Below are 18,689 nucleotides of genomic sequence, written 5' to 3' on the forward strand. Positions count from 1 at the left end.
AATTAACATCAGAATGCGTTTCCTCTTGTCTAGCTACTTGAAAAACCTTTTTTAGCAAAGAAGTCTATCAATATTGGGGGTTCCTTTTTCACATTTGAACATTCTCCCTTTCGAAAAATATATTTTTCCAAAAAATTTGATGATGCCTTCTTAAATGGGAAATGTTAAAATCTAACAAACTTAGATTTATCCAAAGATTTATCCTGCATAACAGACCAACCAAATTACAAACCAACTTTAATATAATAAAAAACATATTACAAACAATCTCAAAATTTGACAAATAAATTAATGCCTCTAACTACCTTACACATATATTACATCTTATAAAATAAACTACCATAATATCAGGTATCAGCAGCTTCCAAGACAACTACTTCACCCATCAATAATCTTGAGAATCTTTGAGTTGAGACCAACCCCATCCTCAGTCAACTTTTTTAAGTCCCCATTCAAGTTTCTTTTAACCTTTAAACCTTTACAGATATTCTCAATCAATTCTTTCTTGACGACTCTGGGCCCAATCAAGAACACTGATAATAGTTCTTTAAAACAAAAACAAAAAAGGTTTTATTTATATTTAGATATTTATATATTTACATAATATGGAATTATACATTGAAAATATAAAATTACACATAAATTAATTAATCTTATTCCATCTTTGTAATAAATCTAACATATAAAATAAAACTACTATCATAACAACTTATATCAATTTCAATCACAACAAAACAATACCGTGGTTTCTTTAATAGGTGAATATAGTAACGTTTTAATTTCAGCATGAAACTCCTCATCAAATCTATCAGTCACATCCGTTCCATTCATTTTTCTTTTTAACACATTAACATCAGCATGCGTTTTCTCTTGTCTAGCTACTTGAGAACCTTTTTCAGCAAAGAAGTCTATCAATATTGGGGGTTCCTTTTTCACATTTGAACATTCTCCCTTTCGAAAAATATATTTTTCCAAAAAATTTGATGATGCCTTCTTAAAGGGGAAATGTTAAAATAACAGACCAACCAAATTACAAACCAATTCAAACATAATAAAAAACATATTACAAACAATCACAAAATTTGACAAATAAATAAATGCTTCTAACTACCTTACACATATATTACATCTTATAAAATAAACTACCATAATATCAGGTATCAGCAGCTCCCAAGACAACTACTTCACACATCAACAATATCGAGAATCTATGAGTTGAGACCAACCCCATCCTCAGCCAACTTTTTTAAGTCCCCATTCAAGTTTCTTTTAACCTTTAAATCTTTACAGATATTCTCAAACAATTCTTTCTTGATGACTCTATTGGGGGTTCCTTTTTCACATTTGAACATTCTCCCTTTCGGAAAATACATTTTTCCAAAAAATTTGATGATGCCTTCTTAAAAGGGGAATGTTCAAATCTAACAAACTTAGATTTTTATAAAGATTTATCCTACATAACAGTCCAACCAAATTACAAATTAACTTTAATATAATAAAAAATGTATTACAAACAATCACAAAATTAGACTCGTAATAAAATCAAACCTTCATCGTAGACCCTTTTCACAGGTAAAGTCCCGAAATATTTGTCAACACCAATATTTTTAGTTTCTACCTTTAGCAAGAACTTCTTTCTAACCAACTTTTGAAAAAGAACAGGATAACTATCTGCACCTAAAACCTATTTGTAACAAAATAAATCACTTGATTAAATTTGAAATAATAAATACATAGAACAATTTTTTACACATACAAGAATAAGCTAAAATGAAAATAACAACACAAGAAACACATATAACTACAACATACACTTGCACCTTTATAAACCTTGCAACCAAGATTAATGACATCTTTCAAAAAAAAGAATAAAAACAAACTTTGGAGTCACGTTGATTACTTGATGATCACAAAGTAGTAAACACCGAGTTAAGATTGAATAAATAATATTAAAAAGAAAAGAAACACGATAGTGTTTTTCAAGAAAGAACTTCATACAAAAATAGAAATAAAGTCTTTGAAAAGAAGGTAATAAAAACAAACTTTGAAGTCACATTGATTACATGATGATCATAAATGTCAAAATAGTAGGCACCGACTTAAGGTTGAACAGCCACATATACAAATTCAATACCATCAAGGTCCTTCATCAAAAATAGCTATCTCCACCTCAAATATCATAAATAACCCTTTATAAAATGTTCGAAAACATAAAATTCAATTAGTATAAGAAAAAATGATATCATCAAAAATAGCTATCTCCACCTCAAATATCATAAATAACCCTTTCTAAAGTTTCCAGAAATATAAAATTCAATTAGTATCAGAAAAAAATAAAATAGTATTTCTTCTTTCAAAAATTGTTCTGTTAGGTTAAAACTAAATACACCTCATTATTTTCTTGAAACTCCTAAACAGTACATTTCCTAATTAAACACATGAAATCTTCCTCAAAGAAAATAATTTTCCCATTTTCCTCTAAGAAAATAATTTTTCCTTCTTTTGCAATGAACAATGGTTGAGTACCATTTATAGTTATTAAAACTAGACTGGACCGGCCAGTTCAACCGAAAAATCGGTGAGCTATCTCCACCTCAAATATAAAAAATAACTCTTTCTAAAGTTTTTGAAAACATAAAATTCAATTAGTATCAGAAAAAAATAAAATATATCATAAAAAATAGCTATTGTCAACTCAAATATCATAAATAACCCTTTCTAAAGTTTTCAGAAACATAAAATTCAATTAGTATAAGAAAAAAAATAAAATAGTATATCTTCTTTCAAAAAATGTTCTGTTAGGTTAAAACTAAAAATACCTCATTATTATCTTGAAGCTCCTCAACAGTACATTTCCTAATTAAACACATAAAATCTTCCTCTAAGGAAATAATTTTCCCATCTTCCTCTAAGAAAATAATTTTCCCTTCTTTCGCAATGAACATTGGTTAAGTACCATTCATAGTTTTTAAAACTGGACTGGACCGGCCAGATCAACCAAAAAATCGGTGAAATAGATCATATGCCGGTCCGGTCCGGTGCTTGGACCGTTTAAGGTGAGGAACCAGTACAAACTGGTCAAATTCGTCCTAAACCGGTGAAAACTAGTCAAACCCGTTAATGACCGGTTTGACCAAACCGTTCGGAGGGCAAATCTTTGACGCACCAGCATTTTGCAGTCCATCGTGCTCCAACGAGTGTGTACCGTATGATCCTCTGATTTTGGAATGTGAAATATCTCCAAAATGGTTGAGTTGGGGTTCGAACCCCTCTTGTAAAACCCGATTATTTAATAAATAATTAACACATAATTAACCCACAAATTAAGATTTATTCTATAAAAATTAGAAATGCAATTTTTATGGTTTAATATGATAGAAAAAATTAAAATAAAAATTTTGACACTAATTTTAAAGAATTCGGCCCAAAATTGGATCGAACGGGCCAAATCGGGCCAACCGGACCCGTATTGGGCCCTTGGCCCAACCCAATATCCAACTAAATGAAAGACAAAGCCCTTTCCCTCCCCATTCTAAACACACACGCGCTGAAACACTTGGGGGAGAAGGGAAGAACACAATTCCCAAATCTTAACCCTCACTTAATCTTCAATCCTTGATAACCTTTGATTCGGATCTCCGATAGTCGCACCGTTTGAAGTCACGCAACCGCGTCGCTGAGCTCTACAAAGTCCATAACTTTATTCTTGAGGTAAACCATGATTTTAGTTCAATTTTTTCAGCCCTAAAATTCGATTTTTTGGATAAAAAATGTTGAGATTTTGAACTCTTTGATGTTATAAGATCCAATTAGCTTGAAGAAAAGGCTCAATCTCACCCCTTTGATCATTGGGTATGGTAAGATTTTCAACCCTAAATGAAATACTTGAGGTTTTGTGATTAGTGATTTAGTTGGTAGGTGTGGGTGTATGTTATGTGTATTAAGATATGTATGTATGAATGTTGGAACTTGATTAAGGTCTTGGAAAGGCTTGGAGTGGCTTTTGGTGCTGGAAGATCCATTTGAAAGGTGTTAGAGTCTTGAAGGTTTAAGGAAAGTGAAAATTGGAAGTATTCTGGGTTGAGCGGGGAATCAGCCAAGGTATAGTTTCGGTTTCCTGTATGTAAAATGTAATGTGGTGTAAAAACTGTAAGAACCGCAATGAATCGAACCGGTTAATTAAATGGTTATATTGCCCAGACTTGATTCCAAAAAGTTAGAGTGAGAATTTGAGGTTTTAAACATCATTTTTGGACTCAGTGGGTCTTTCCGAGTTAGAAAATGTGTTCTCTGCGAAAAACCGTGAAAAACTGCGAACCGGCAATTGAATCGGTTCAAGCCTATCCGGTACTGCGCGAGAAAAAGTAGAGACAGTCAAAAACCTTAGAAAATAGTAGAAATAGAAAACCGGGCATTAATTTTAAAGGTTTGGCCCGAAGTTGGGCCAAACGGGCTAAAAACGCTAATGGGTTGAATTGGACCCAAGTTAGGCCCAAGTCTAACATATATAAAGGTTCATTTAATGAACCCTAACCTCATAAACACACACACACTTCAGAAATTGAGAAGGGAGGAGAGGAAGAAGAAAACCCTTTTCACCTCAATCTTCTCAAGCTCGTATCTTGAGCTCTAGAGCTCAGATTTGCATGCCGTCAGCCGCTACGCGTTTCTTGTGAAGAGCTCTACAAAACCCATCCAAGAACTTTAGAGGTAAGCTCGAAATTCTCCCATTTCTTCTCTTCAAAATTTCGGGTATCTAGGGCTTGGGGCTAAGTGAGTTTTTGTGATTCTTGGTGTTTAGGTTCACTCTAATCCTTGCTTGTCTTTGGCGTCCCGGGGTTTTATATCCTACATCACTAGGAACTGTTACCATACTGAGAACCTCCGGTTCTCATACCATATTCTGTTGTGTTTTTCACATGTAGGTCGCATCCCACCTTAGTGAGTTGTCTGATTGGTGACAGGAGCGGAGGATTTGGATTATCTTTTGGAGTCCTTTTGATTTATTATATATATATGTCTCTCACTTTTGTATTTTGCTTTAGCCTAGAGGGTTATATTGAGAGAACAAAACTTGTATAAGCTGTTTTTACTGTCTGGTTTCATACATGGTCTGCATATAGCTAGCCGGCTTAAACTCTGCGAGTTGTGGCTAGCGTCTTATGATATTATACTATTATACTATGATGTTTTGTTACTCCATACCTGTTTCTTTTGCTTTAAATCAATAGCTTCGTTAGTATGTTTTGCGCTTTTGAAATCCCATTTTTTAGCTATATTCTTCATCGGGCTTCTAGATTATTATTAATTCCTTCTATATAATGTATGTATAAGCTTAAAACTGTCGTAACCTTTGATTAACCTTTGCTTTATGACGCGAGGTAAGGCTTAGGCTAATTAGTGTATTACAAAAACTTAGGCTAGACACCCTAAGATAGGATTTGAACTATTGATGTTATTGATTGGTTGAAATGAATTGTGTTGTTATGTATGTGATTAGTGGATTTTAGACGTTTTGATGGTATGATGGATGAGAGATATGCATGTTTTGATATGTGCTTAATGATTGATTGAGATTGGATTGTGGATGAAACTATGTTGATGGTGAGGATGATATTGATTGTATGTATTGATGGTTGATGGAATTTGTATTATTTGAATTTGGGATAAAGAATGATATATGATATGATATTTTGTTTGAAATTGAGTTATTTGATTAAGATTGGTCAAAATGGTGGATTGGTGGATTGTGAATTTAATAAAAATGTTAAAGTATGAGTTGAGGGGGCTTGAGATTGATTTTTGTTAAGTTTTGGTTGGTTTTACATGAATTTGGAAGTGTATGTTTTGAAAATTGGAAGTTTGTGAACTTTGGTAAAAATGAATTTTTGATGAACCTCAACGTATCATATCTTGAGCAACTGTTTTTGAAATTTAATTCTTTTTATATCAAATGAAAGATAATTTGACAAGGTTTAAAATGGTTTAAATTTGGTGGAAATATGAATATTGTGGAAAGAGATATGATAATTAAAAGTTGGTGTCTGAAATATGAATTCTGTGAATGCTACAGAATTTGCGATTTCTGGTATGTGTGCACACGTACAGCTTTGCACTCACGCACACCCTGTGAATTTTTGGAACTGTGCGCATGCACATCCTTGTGCGTACGCACACACAGGGATATGGCTACTGCTGGGAGCGTTAGCACGCTTTGTGCACGCACACAACCAACGAAGTTTTGCAAGCTGTGCGCGCGCATAGCCTTTTGCACACGCACACGTTGGGAAGCATGTTCTGTTGAGGGCGTTCACACACCTTATGCGAGCGAACAGAATTGAAAAATTTGACTCCTGTACGTACGCACACCTCTATGCGTACGCACACATTTTGAAAATTCTTCTGGGCGCGCGCACGCACACCTTCGTACGTACTTACACTGCCCTATTTTCTTATAAAAACCTTGTTTTTAAATGTTTCACCTTCCCAGGAAGCTTTTAATCTTCCGTGATCTTGTTTTCAGCAAATATGACTTTTGTGTTTATTAAAATCGAATTTCAAACTTCTAAGCCTCCATTTTCATCCGTTTAGTCTTAAATCCTTATAGTATGCCTATAAATGAGAAAGGGCTAGGAAGGGTGGTAGCTTTAGGGTGAAGTAAGGGGAGAGTTAATGATGATTGTATGAGTTGCTGAAGGTGATGATGGAAGTGCGGTGTATGTCGTGAGCCAAAGGGCTATATTTGGTAATGATTATTGGCTGGTTTTGGATTATGTTATGAGTCGGATGGCTACGATAAATATTGATTTATGGCTGGAAATGAAAATATAAAATTGAATGATTGTTTGATCTTGAGCTCTATTTCTCGAAAGTGCGACCCTAGAGAGATGGTGAAAGGTGAGGATCCCATTCCTTGTTCCTCCTGGTATTGTAAAATCCCCCCCAGCGAGATGGTGGGAGGTTAGGATCCCGTCCTTGGTTCCTCCTGGTCATATGAGAATGTACCTCCTGGGTAGATGCAAGGGTTGAGGTTTCGCCCCACTTACTCCAGGTTGGTTAGTATAGAGGCTCCCTAGGTGGACGCAAAGGTTGTGGTTTTACCCCCATTTGCCCCAGGTTATGATGAGTGATGATATGGTCATAATGAATGATTATGGAATGTTAGGAATGAATGTGAAATGATTATCTGAGATACGAGTTTTCCTGGATGAAAACAGTGACTAGCCACCACGTGCTCCAGGTTGAGACTCGATACTCTGCTGACCCTATGTCGCAAGTATGGCCGGACACTGTGAAACTTCCGAATGAGCTCGCCCCCGTGGATAAACACCAGTGTGGGTGTTGTATGATTATGATCATGATTATGTTTATGATTGAGAATTACTCGAGTTGGGGATGTGCGACAGAGGGATAGTCCAATGGTTAGCTAACAAGACTTGTCGGGTTGGATTTATAACCGACATATGAGACTCATCAGTCACTAGGACAGGCATGCATCATATGCATCTACATGTCTTGTTTGGATTGCCTAAGTGATTGCATAACTAAATGCTACTTGATTATCTACTATTTTTGAATCCTACTTGTGATTTATCTGTTAGTAATAATTGTGTTTGTTGCATTTGGTTCTGTTGGTGGTTGGGAGGTTCGGAGGAGTTGGAAATGGGAGTTTTAGATAGCTCTATTTTATCTTTATGGTTTAGTTATGTTTTAAGCTTTAATTATCTGTTTGAAGTTCTAGGATTGCCTTTGGCTTTCCCAGGACATTATATGTTAGATATGTGGGCACTGTTACCATGCTGAGAACCTCCGGTTCTCACCCATGCAGATTTTGTGGTTTTCATATGCAGGACGAGAGGCTCCTCGCTGAGGCATGCTGAAAGCTTCTGATGTTGTGAAGATCTTTATCTTTTGCGATTATTTTGGTTATTTGTATTTTCTTAGACACTTATTATCTCCACCTATTATATATATGTTGTATTAATTCCTCTTAGAGGTGCTTTTGGAGACTCAGTTTTTGTAACTCTGTATTTTGGGTTTTCTTTTGGGTTTTCCTATATATCTATATACGTATAACAATGTGCTCAGACCGGTTTATCTTCGCGAGCCGAGTCTTGAGTTTTTTTACATGTGTTTTGGAACTCGTAGTATATAAATTCGTTAGCTTGCACTATCTAGCTTCGTCTGCTTTATCGCTTCGTGAGCGTTACGCTTTTCAATTTAGTGATTTTGCGTTATCCCTTTTTTCAAAGGCTCCTAGTTATAAACCTTTTTCACTATATTATATATGTAATTTTTCTTTTAGAGGTCGTAACGCCTCACCACCTCTGTTTTACATCCTAGGTGTAAAGCTCTGTGTGGTAGGGTGTTACACCTCTCCTCCAAATTGGAAGGATGATTAACAGCTATTAGGCTGTAATGCATCTTAAATGGTTGTACTGCATCACATTAATATAAATGCAAATTATAATACATATAGTTATCTTTCATCAAATAAGTTACTTCTATTTAATTTATTTAATTTTAGTTATAAATTCACTCATTCATAAATTAATTATATTTTTATTTAATAATATTTATATACTCACTTATTTTTTCTTTTAATAATTATGTAATACTTATTAATATTATTTTTATAATAAATACTTGTAATATATAATAGTATAAAACATATAAACTAATTAATAAATTATTGAAATTTGAAAATAATAGCTATTTTAATATGTAAACAAAATAAAAATATTTATGATAGAGTAAAAATAATAAAATACTTATTTTTCTATTCTATATTATTTTAGAATAGCTTAATTATTCTTAAAATATTAGTGAAGATATGTATTTTAAATTTTAATTTTAAGTTTTTAGCTATTTTATAATTTTTATTTATGTAGGATTGGGTAACCGGTTCAGTTCTTACAACTATGATACCATTAATTCCCTACTCAATCATACTAACCACCATGATGAGCAGATATTTTATACGCTTTTTGCCATCATTTTCATATAGTTTTTATTATGTTTTGTTTAAGTTTTATTAAGTTTTCCTATGTTTTAGTGACAATTTCATATTTTTGGATTCTACTTTGAGTTTGTGTGTTTTTATGCAATTTCAGGTATTTTCTGGCTGAAATTGAGGAGTTGAAGTAAAAGTCTGATTCAAGCGGATCTGACCTTCTTGCATTCAAAAGAAATTTTCTTGAGCTACAGAAGTCCAAATGGAGTGTTCTCAATGGCTATGGAAAGCTAATATCCAAAGGTTTTTATCAATTTATAATAGTTCATACTTTGCTTCAGAATTGAAGGTTCAAAACTGGCGTCCAACGCCAGCCTCCTGCCCTATTCTGGCGTCCAGCGCCCAAAGGAGAAGAGATCAGCGTTCAACGCCCATAAAGGAACTCCTAGCCAGTGTTCAATGCCCTAGAAACCTCCTAGCATGTGGATCTCATCAAAGCTCGGCCCAAACACTCACCAAGTGGGCCCCGAAAGTGGATTTTATCACTAAAAGATTGTTTTACCCTTTTTATGTAATTCTTAGTCATTAGTTTAGTATTAAAGGGAAAAGATCACACTTGTTTAGGATCTCTTCCATCATATTTCGTTTTTTATATTGTATTTTCTATCAGTGTGAGTTTCTAAACCTCCTAGGTTGAGGGGAGAAGCCCTATTGAGTTTTATGGATTAATAAAAGTATTACTGTTTCTTTTCAATCCATGTTTGATTCTCTATTCTAAGATGTATCTTCGTTCTTCATCAATACGAATGCGCTGAACTGGCATAAGGTTATCTCATTCTACATGGGTTTAGAGTGCATCTTTCATCGGACAATGATGAACCACTAGCTTGATTATACATCTCTTAGACGGCTAATCTACAACTTCGTTGGGGACTTCTCGAGACATCAGTTCAGCCGAGGTATGAGGAGATTAGGGTCTTTGTGGTAGAGGCTAGAACCCAAAGGTGCAACATTCTCTGATCCGGAAGATTCGACCTTGTCTGTGGCGTTTTGAGTAGGATCATTAAGGAGAATGGACTACAGGAGCTTCACCCTCAATCAGAATGGATCCACACTAACCCTGGGTTTTAGATCTGGAGGAGCATTGGCGACCTCTCAACCGGCGTTGATCTCATACAGCCTGCCATAGAAGAAATCATTCACAGTTGAAGAAGACACTAAAACCAGAAATAATCCAGAAGAACAAAGCATCTCCAAGCCTTAACCATCTTGTTATCACTGATTATAATCAAACCTAGTAATTACATCTTTATTCCTTTTATGCTTTTAACCAAATCTAACAACTCTTCTATTCGCCTAACTAAGATTGCAAGATAACCATAGCTTGCTTCAAATCACAATCCTCATGGGATCGACCCTGACTCACTCAGGTATTACTTGGATGACTCAGTGCACTTGCTGGTTCAGTGTACAAAGTGTGGGGATTCGTGCGCACCACACCACCAAACAAGTAAGAATAAAATAAAAAATTAAGAATGAAGTAAATATCTATCATATGTTATCCTATATAATACACTGAAACAGAGCAAACTATCAGATATGTAAAAAGTATGAAAATATTTTTCAAATTTAAAATAATTTTAAAAATAAAATAACAATAAAAAATAATAATAATAAGCATACATAATAAACTAAACAATACAACACACCATTTATCTTCTGCTTTAACTGGGTGATTATTGTTTTCATAGAATACTATTGTTGATATTTTCTCCTTGACTACTATTGAAGCTAGAGTTGATATTTGTTACTTGCTTATTTTAAATGAAAAAAGCTATATGAAGGAGGAACAAGCCTCGATTTATGTAGCTATATGGATGGTATCTCTTGTGTTGGTGCTTTTGATTGTTTGTGACTGGTCTAATTGCTTAATTTATATTGTATTTTGCTTATTTTTTAGTCAACTGTATGATATTTGAATTTTGTGGGTTGTATAGATTTGTGTTTTTTCTTTTTTTTTGCATATTTTTTCATATACATATTTTCATCTCGGTATATTTGAAGCACTTATTTCCAAGACAAGTTTGCTAGTATGTTCACAAAAAGAAATTATTATTCTAAGTACATGGAAGTCAAATATATTACTATAACATGACTTAAGCTTGGTTTGATACCTTTCAAAAGTATCTTATGAAAGCTGTAGCACTTGCGTTTGGTAAAATCAAATTAAAAATAACTTTTAATATGTACAAATACCACAATTGTGTTTGGTAAAACAGCTTCTAAAAATTAAAAAAATTATAATAAACATATTTATAATGAAAAATAATTTCTTTTTTCAAATTCTTTAAAATTTCATATTATATTTTAAAATAAAATAATTTTAAAATCAAAAAAATCAAAATAAACATAAACATAATAAATAAACCTTTTATTTTTTAACTTTAAAATTTTATATAAGTATCATAAAAATTTATGTATCCTAAACATCATCTCTAAAAATACTAAAATACCTAAATCATTATAACCTAATTTCTTCCACCAATCAAACTTGATGCTATATTATTTTGAACCATTTCCATAGTTCCAAGAAACTCATCTCCAACTTTTTCAACTCCATTTTCAGCTTCACCTTCATCATCATCTTCATCTTCTTCTTCAAGCTGAACATCAATCTGGTCATATTTTTTAAACTTACGATCACTTGTAGAATAACGTCTAATGTAGTTATGTAGTGCCATTGTTGCAATAACAATAAGAACTTGTTTTTTTTATAGCTAAAACTATGCATATCTCGTAAATTTTTCGTAGTATCTAGAAGATCCATGAACACGACAAAATTCTGGCAAATGATATGTTACTTCTTTGTATGGTCCTAGATAACCTATCTTTTCTAGATAGCATGTATCTACTAAATAATATTTACTTGTATATTATTGAATGAAAGAAAACATGATAAGAAATTAAATCTACATATGTAGTATATAATTTAATCTTAAAGGTAATTATGTTATTACCTGATGGAGGTTTTGGAAAGTTCAACTTAGATGCACCAATTGCATATAAAAATATTCTTATGTCATAAGATGTCCCTTCCCAACCCGCTAAAGCAAAAGTAAATTCCATATTAAAATTACATTCAGCCATAACATTTTGGGTTGAAATTCCCTTTCTACCAATAAATTGAATTTGGTCATCAGTAGACGCAATCATTGGCACATGAGTTCCATCTATAGCACCAATTGCATCCTATGATTAACATGATTAGAGCATCAGTTTTGCAAATAATATAAAACAAATATAATACTAACACATGCAATGAAAGATAATAATTTTTTTAGTAATTATTTTGGATATTTTTCAAAATAAATAATATATAAATTACCTTAAAGTGAGGCCAATATCTATCATCATTCCTTAATTTTGTAGGCACTTCTTTAAAATCACGATCCTTTGGTTGTATGATGTCTATGGCCATTTTGCACACAGCTCGTAGCACTTCTTCAAATTTTTGACTTATTGTTTCACCAAAATGTTGAAACCGCTCCTTAGTTGACTTATTTGAGTTTTCACCTCCTAGTACAAATAGGAACATTGCTAGCATTTTTGCAGCACTTATTCTCCTTGAGGCACATAAACCATAGTTTGTTTCCAAATTATAGTATAGTCTTTTGAAAACATCTTTTTCCATCATAAACATGCTGCAACAACGACTATTATTCCCTTCTAATATCTCTTTAATCCATTTGTTTCCTGTTTGTGTAGAAGTCGTGCATGGTCTTTTATAGATATACTTATCATAATATTGTAAGAGCAAATATGTTGTGGAAGTTAAAACTCGATCAAATTCTTCCTCTTCATCATAATCAATTTTCATATTCCAATGCACTGTATAATAATTATATTAAAAGAAAAAACACAGTGATTAAAAAAAGTAGAATAATATATCAAGAAGTAAAAGTACTGTAATTTATATTTGAAATAAAAAAGAACGAATGAAATAAAAAAGATCCAAGCAAATGAATGTAAGCAACAGACACAGCTCATTGTCTATAAAATGGATGTAATAAAATCTTAAAAAAGCTTTGTAAACAAATTGTTCTCCTTCTCCTCTTGGTCATTCTTTTCATTCATTAAACACGCAAGTTTGACTTCCTTATACTTTAAGACAACGAACATTTCTCATTTATCTTTATCCAAGAAAAGTCAAGTTGCAAACTGATGAGCGGATAATTTATACGCTTTTTGGCATTGTTTTTAGTATGTTCTAGTTAGTTTTTAGTATATTTTTATTAGTTTTTAGTTAAAATTCAATTTTTTGGACTTTACTATGAGTTTGTGTGTTTTTCTGTGATTTCAGGTATTTTCTGGCTGAAATTGAGGGACCTGAGTAAAAATCTGATTCAGAGGCTGAAAAGGACTGTAGATGCTGTTGGATTCTGACCTCCCTGCACTCGAAGTGGCTTTTCTGGAGCTACAGAAGCCCAATTGGTGCGCTCTCAACGGCGTTGGAAAGTAGACATCTTGGGCTTTCCAGCAATGTATAATAGTCCATACTTTGCCCGAGATTTGATGGCCCAAATCGGCGTTCCAAATCAGCTCAAGAATGCCCAGCGTTAAACGCCGGAACTGGCACAAGAATGGGAGTTAAACGCCCAAACTGGCACAAAAGCTGGTGTTTAACTCCAAGAAAAGTCTCTACACATGAAAGCTTCAATGCTCAGCCCAAGCACACACCAAGTGGGCCCGGAAGTGGATTTTTATGTCATTTACTCATCTCTGTAAACCCTAGGCTACTAGTTCTCTACAAATAGAACCTTTTGCTATTGTATTTTCATCATTTGATCATTTTAGATCTTTTGATCACTTTCGATCTTAGGATCATCTTTGGACGTCTAGTTCTTAGATTATTGGGAGGCTGGCCTCACGGCCATGCCTAGACCTTGTTCTTATGTATTTTCAACGGTGGAGTTTCTACACACCATAGATTAAGGTGTGGAGCTCTGCTGTACCTCGAGTATTAATGCAATTACTATTGTTCTTCTATTCAATTCAGCTTGTTCTTGTTCTAAGATATTCATTCGTACCCAAGAACATGATGAATATGATGATTATGTGACGCTCATCATTATTCTCACTTATGAACGCGTGCCTGACAACCACTCCCGTTCTACAAGCAAACAAGGCTTGAATGTTTATCTCTTGGATTCCTTAATCAGAATCTTCGTGGTATAAGCTAGAATTGATGGCGGCATTCAAGAGAATCCAGAAGGTCTAAACCTTGTCTGTGGTATTCTGAGTAGGATTCAATAATTGAATGACTGTGACGAGCTTCAAACTCTTGAAGGCTGGGCGTTAGTGACAGACGCAAAAGAATCAATGGATTCTATTCCAACCTGATTGAGAATCGACAGATGATTAGCCGTGCCGTGACAGGGTGCGTTGAACATTTTCACTGAGAGGACGGGACTGTAGCCACTGACAACGGTGATGCCCAACATACAGCTTGCCATGGAAAGGAGTAAGAAGGATTGAATGAAGACAGTAGGAAAGTAGAGAGACGAAAGGGACAAAGCATCTCCATACGCTTATCTAAAATTCTCACCAATGAATTGCATAAGTATCTCTATCTTTATGCTTTATTCATATATCATTCATGACCATTTGAATCTGCCTGACTGAGATTTACAAGGTGACCATAGCTTGCTTCATACCAACAATCTCCGTGGGATCGACCCTTACTCGCGTAAGGTTTATTACTTGGACGACCCAGTGCACTTGCTAGTTAGTTGTGCGAAGTTGTGATAAAGAGTTGAGATTGCAATTGAGCGTACCATGTTGATGGCGCCATTGATGATCACAATTTCATGCACCACAAACATATAAATTTGTCCAAGTAGATCTATACTTGGTATAGCATCCAGTTCTTCTATTGCTTGAGTACTAGGTCCCAAAGTATCATTCTTATTGGAGCTCCTACGTTCCACAGCCTCACAAAGTCTATTAATTTGGTGTGACAATTTCTAAGCACCTCCAACTTTTTTTGCTTTCTTGTTTGTATTAGCATTAGTGAAGTTTTTCCCTTTTTCTTTTAATGTTTATAACTCTAGATTCATTCTCTGTATCAGAATCCTCACTATCTTTAGGTTGTGTATCTTTTTCAATTGAAGAAGGAACTAGTCCGGAAGATGGACCCCAAGCATCTTCTCCTGTTGCAACTATTCTTTGAAACATACTATCTAATGTAGCCTCAAAATATGGATGAATTCCTTCTTTTCTAAATTTTTTAGCCTTTGGAATAACCTATATAAAATATTGATACTTAGTAATAATTATATATATCAATATGTATGCTACTATACTTACCAAACCAAGCCTAAGAATACTAACCGCTAATTTTTTAGCCCACCACTCTTCACTTGCATCAATTGTTTTTTTAGCAGAATCCCATCCAAGTCCAATCTCGTTCTATTTCAATTGCTTCCAATTCTTCCAATCTACTTTCAACTGATCCCATTTGTTTCTCAATTGTTTTCTATTATATTCTTTTTTCGTAGCTTTTGTGAATTCAGCTATCAATTATTTCCAATCTTTGGTATCAAAATGTGTGTCTGGTTTACTACCTGCTTCAATACTTTTTACACACAATGTACAAAATATATCTACTAGATTTTTGTTCCAGTGTGCAATTTTTTTCCATTATTTTTCTCTTCAGATGTGATCAAATTCATTATTGTATCCATCAAAACTTATCACATGATAACAAAAATTATTCCATAAGTTCATACAAAAATTGAAAGATTGAAAACAAAGTGCATCATGAATTTTTAAGTCAAGTATACCTAAATACTTGTTATGTGTTACACAATAATAAACTCCATAAAGTATTATTATCAATTAATATGACTAATAAATATACAATATTACTCTATTCTATTAGGCCAATAATAATGCAGGAACTAAATATATTATAAAAACAAAAGAATAATAAGATAAATTAATTAACATTACTTGAAAAAAAAATGACAAACAATAAATTGAGAAACAATAAACATTACTTGTAGCATTTCTTCAAATTTTAGAGACCAATAATTTAAATATTTACCTGATTTACTCTCTATACTAATATAAATAGAGTTATCATTAGTTAATAATAAAACTTGTATGTAATCCAATGTTAGTACCGATATGTCCATTACCCACCTATATATATTGGCTTACCTTTACAGATCACAAGAAATGGGACACATATCTCAAGCAAACCACTCTTATGATTATATATCTATATTTACATATGTATATATACGTTATTATTATAATTTTGACTAACGTTCATGCAGTTAGTTTAGGAAAATTTTATGATTGATTCCATAAACTAGGTCTCCCTCTTCATGTTTCAAAGAACAGAAAAAAACAAACAAACATAACAAATACACTAAAAAAATATAAAAATAACGCACAAAAAATAATATAAATAGATAGAAGTTTATATCTAATATGTGATAGGGATGTATTTGCGCTGGAATTGTGAAGGTTAGAGTGAAAAATAAAAAATATACGAAGATTGTGTTAGAATTTGTGAAGGTTAGGTTGAGAAATTAGATATATATGAGGATTTCAATGACAATATAATAGCGAAAAATATGTGCGGAAAAATAAATAAAATTTGGTGTTAATAATTAATAAAGGTAATTTTAAATATTTATTATTATATAAGGTTATATTAGATTTTTTTAATTTTGATAAGCACAAGCTAACTTTAAAAAGCTCCCTCTTAAGTGCTTTCACAATCACCCCTAACTTTTAAAAGCTGCAAGCACAAGCATTTGGGTTTTTTAATTTACCAAACACAAAATGAGGTGTGCACAAGCACCTCTTCAAAAAATTTTATCAAACCAAGCGTTAGTTCAAAAATGCTAATGTGTTATATGCAACATCCTAAGTTTTTGAAAATTAAATAGTTAAAAGATCTATTAATCTCCATCCAATGAAGACCATTATATATATATATATATTGATCTTTGCGGATTATAATATCTTTTTTAATAATCCTATGACCAAGAACAATTTAAATTAAATTATAAAAGATTTATCTCTCAATATTATGATCACTATCACAATGATAAATCCCTAAATTTAATCATGGACCTTATTATATTAACATTTTAATATAATAATAATAACAAATTATTTAATACATGATTGATTGGATTGTGGTCATACTACTTATTCCCAACAATCTCCCACTTGCACGAGAGTCAATCATGATAGATTGGATCCTAGGCATACTATTATCTCAATAATCTCCCACTTGCACTAGAGCCAATCAATCATGTCTATAAGTTTTCAATGCACATTTGTGTTTATCAAAATTCTTTTGACCTTAAACACGTTAGATCTTGAGCACATGTGCTTGACTTTTTGCAAAATACGCCTAGTGCATAATAAATATCACGTTTTCTCAAAATATGAAATCTTTCACTACAATTGTGCATAATTTTATTTTAAGGACAATCCTTATTGAACATGATTATAAAAAATCTAAGTAACCATTAGATCTATCTTTATAGAATTGTATCGTTATACAAATAGGCTACTTTTCAAAATTTAGTTTGACGATAAAACCTTTTATACTTTAGGATACTGAAAGTATATCCTTTATTAAGTGGTAAACAATTCTAATAAAGTAATTGTACTCCCACTTTTTCTTTGTAAATACAAAGTTTCTCTTGACATTGCACAAATTAATACTTGCAAGAACAATTCTCGCTAAAACCATTTGTCTAATGGCATTCCAACTTTTAAATTTATTTAGATCAAAATATATCGCCCAATACTCCCACTAATTTAAACAAAATTTTTGATAGTCATACTATCTTACTTTGGGCACCACATCTTCTCAAGATGTTCAGTAATAAATAGTGGGGAGATGCTTTTGAAATTAGAACTTATGGTTGTCAAAATAACCCATGTAAAATAATAAGAGGTTGAACTTCATAGAATTCTATTTGTTCACCTTATCTTCCTTCGGGTGGGAATTGCTTTTTCTAAAAAAAGAGTTCAACCCCTTATCACGAACACTTTGTCATAAAAAGGGAGATGGAAATAATACTCATTATTTCTTCCACCAATAAATCTCATTTTTCGAACCTAATATCAATTCTATTGTTGTGCAATTTCTTAAAACATAATAAGACATCTCCAAACTCCAATGTTTTTAAGTTTCAGTTTATGCCATTTTTATATCTCATATAGGTAAAAACTGATTTTTTAGTGAGAAAATTGTTAATTTAGCCACATTTCTAAAATGTAGTTTAAATATTTAACAAAAAGTGATTCTTAGCTAAATTTCTTATTTCTTAAACATGATGAAGTACATAGAGTACTAGTATTTGTACATTGAGAGAATCTCATTCTCTATTCAATAGAATATCAATGAGATATTAGAGATTTTACTTTAAACTCTTATAATAAAAATACTCAATATCTTTATTATTGGTCAAACTAACTGTTAAGAGCAATTTTAATTCACATCCTCAATACTTATATTGAGTTTTTCCAAACCTTAATCATATTAAAACTAATTATAAATTGTTTGTAACAAAATAAATCTCCAAAAATATTTGTAAGAACAATTCTCGCTAAAGTCATTTGCCTAATGGCATTTCAACTTCTCAAGATGTTTAATTCAAAATATATCATCCAATACTCCTACTAATTTAAATAAATCTTTGAT

The 18,689-nt window shown here is 32.6% G+C and overlaps 1 protein-coding gene across 1 annotated transcript; it reads right to left on the minus strand.

The window, feature by feature from the left end:
- Positions 1-11,481: 11,481 nt before the first annotated feature.
- Positions 11,482-12,830, minus strand: LOC130939786 (uncharacterized). The gene is made up of 3 exons (XM_057867863.1): positions 12,339-12,830; positions 12,104-12,202; positions 11,482-11,628 (listed from the first exon to the last, which is right to left on the minus strand). The coding sequence occupies exons 1-3, from the start codon at positions 12,828-12,830 to the stop codon at positions 11,482-11,484; spliced, it is 738 nt and encodes a 245-aa protein (XP_057723846.1).
- Positions 12,831-18,689: the final 5,859 nt, after the last annotated feature.

The sequence above is a fragment of the Arachis stenosperma genome, chromosome 7, assembly GCF_014773155.1.
Source record: "Arachis stenosperma cultivar V10309 chromosome 7, arast.V10309.gnm1.PFL2, whole genome shotgun sequence".
NCBI classification, from domain to species: domain Eukaryota; kingdom Viridiplantae; phylum Streptophyta; class Magnoliopsida; order Fabales; family Fabaceae; genus Arachis; species Arachis stenosperma.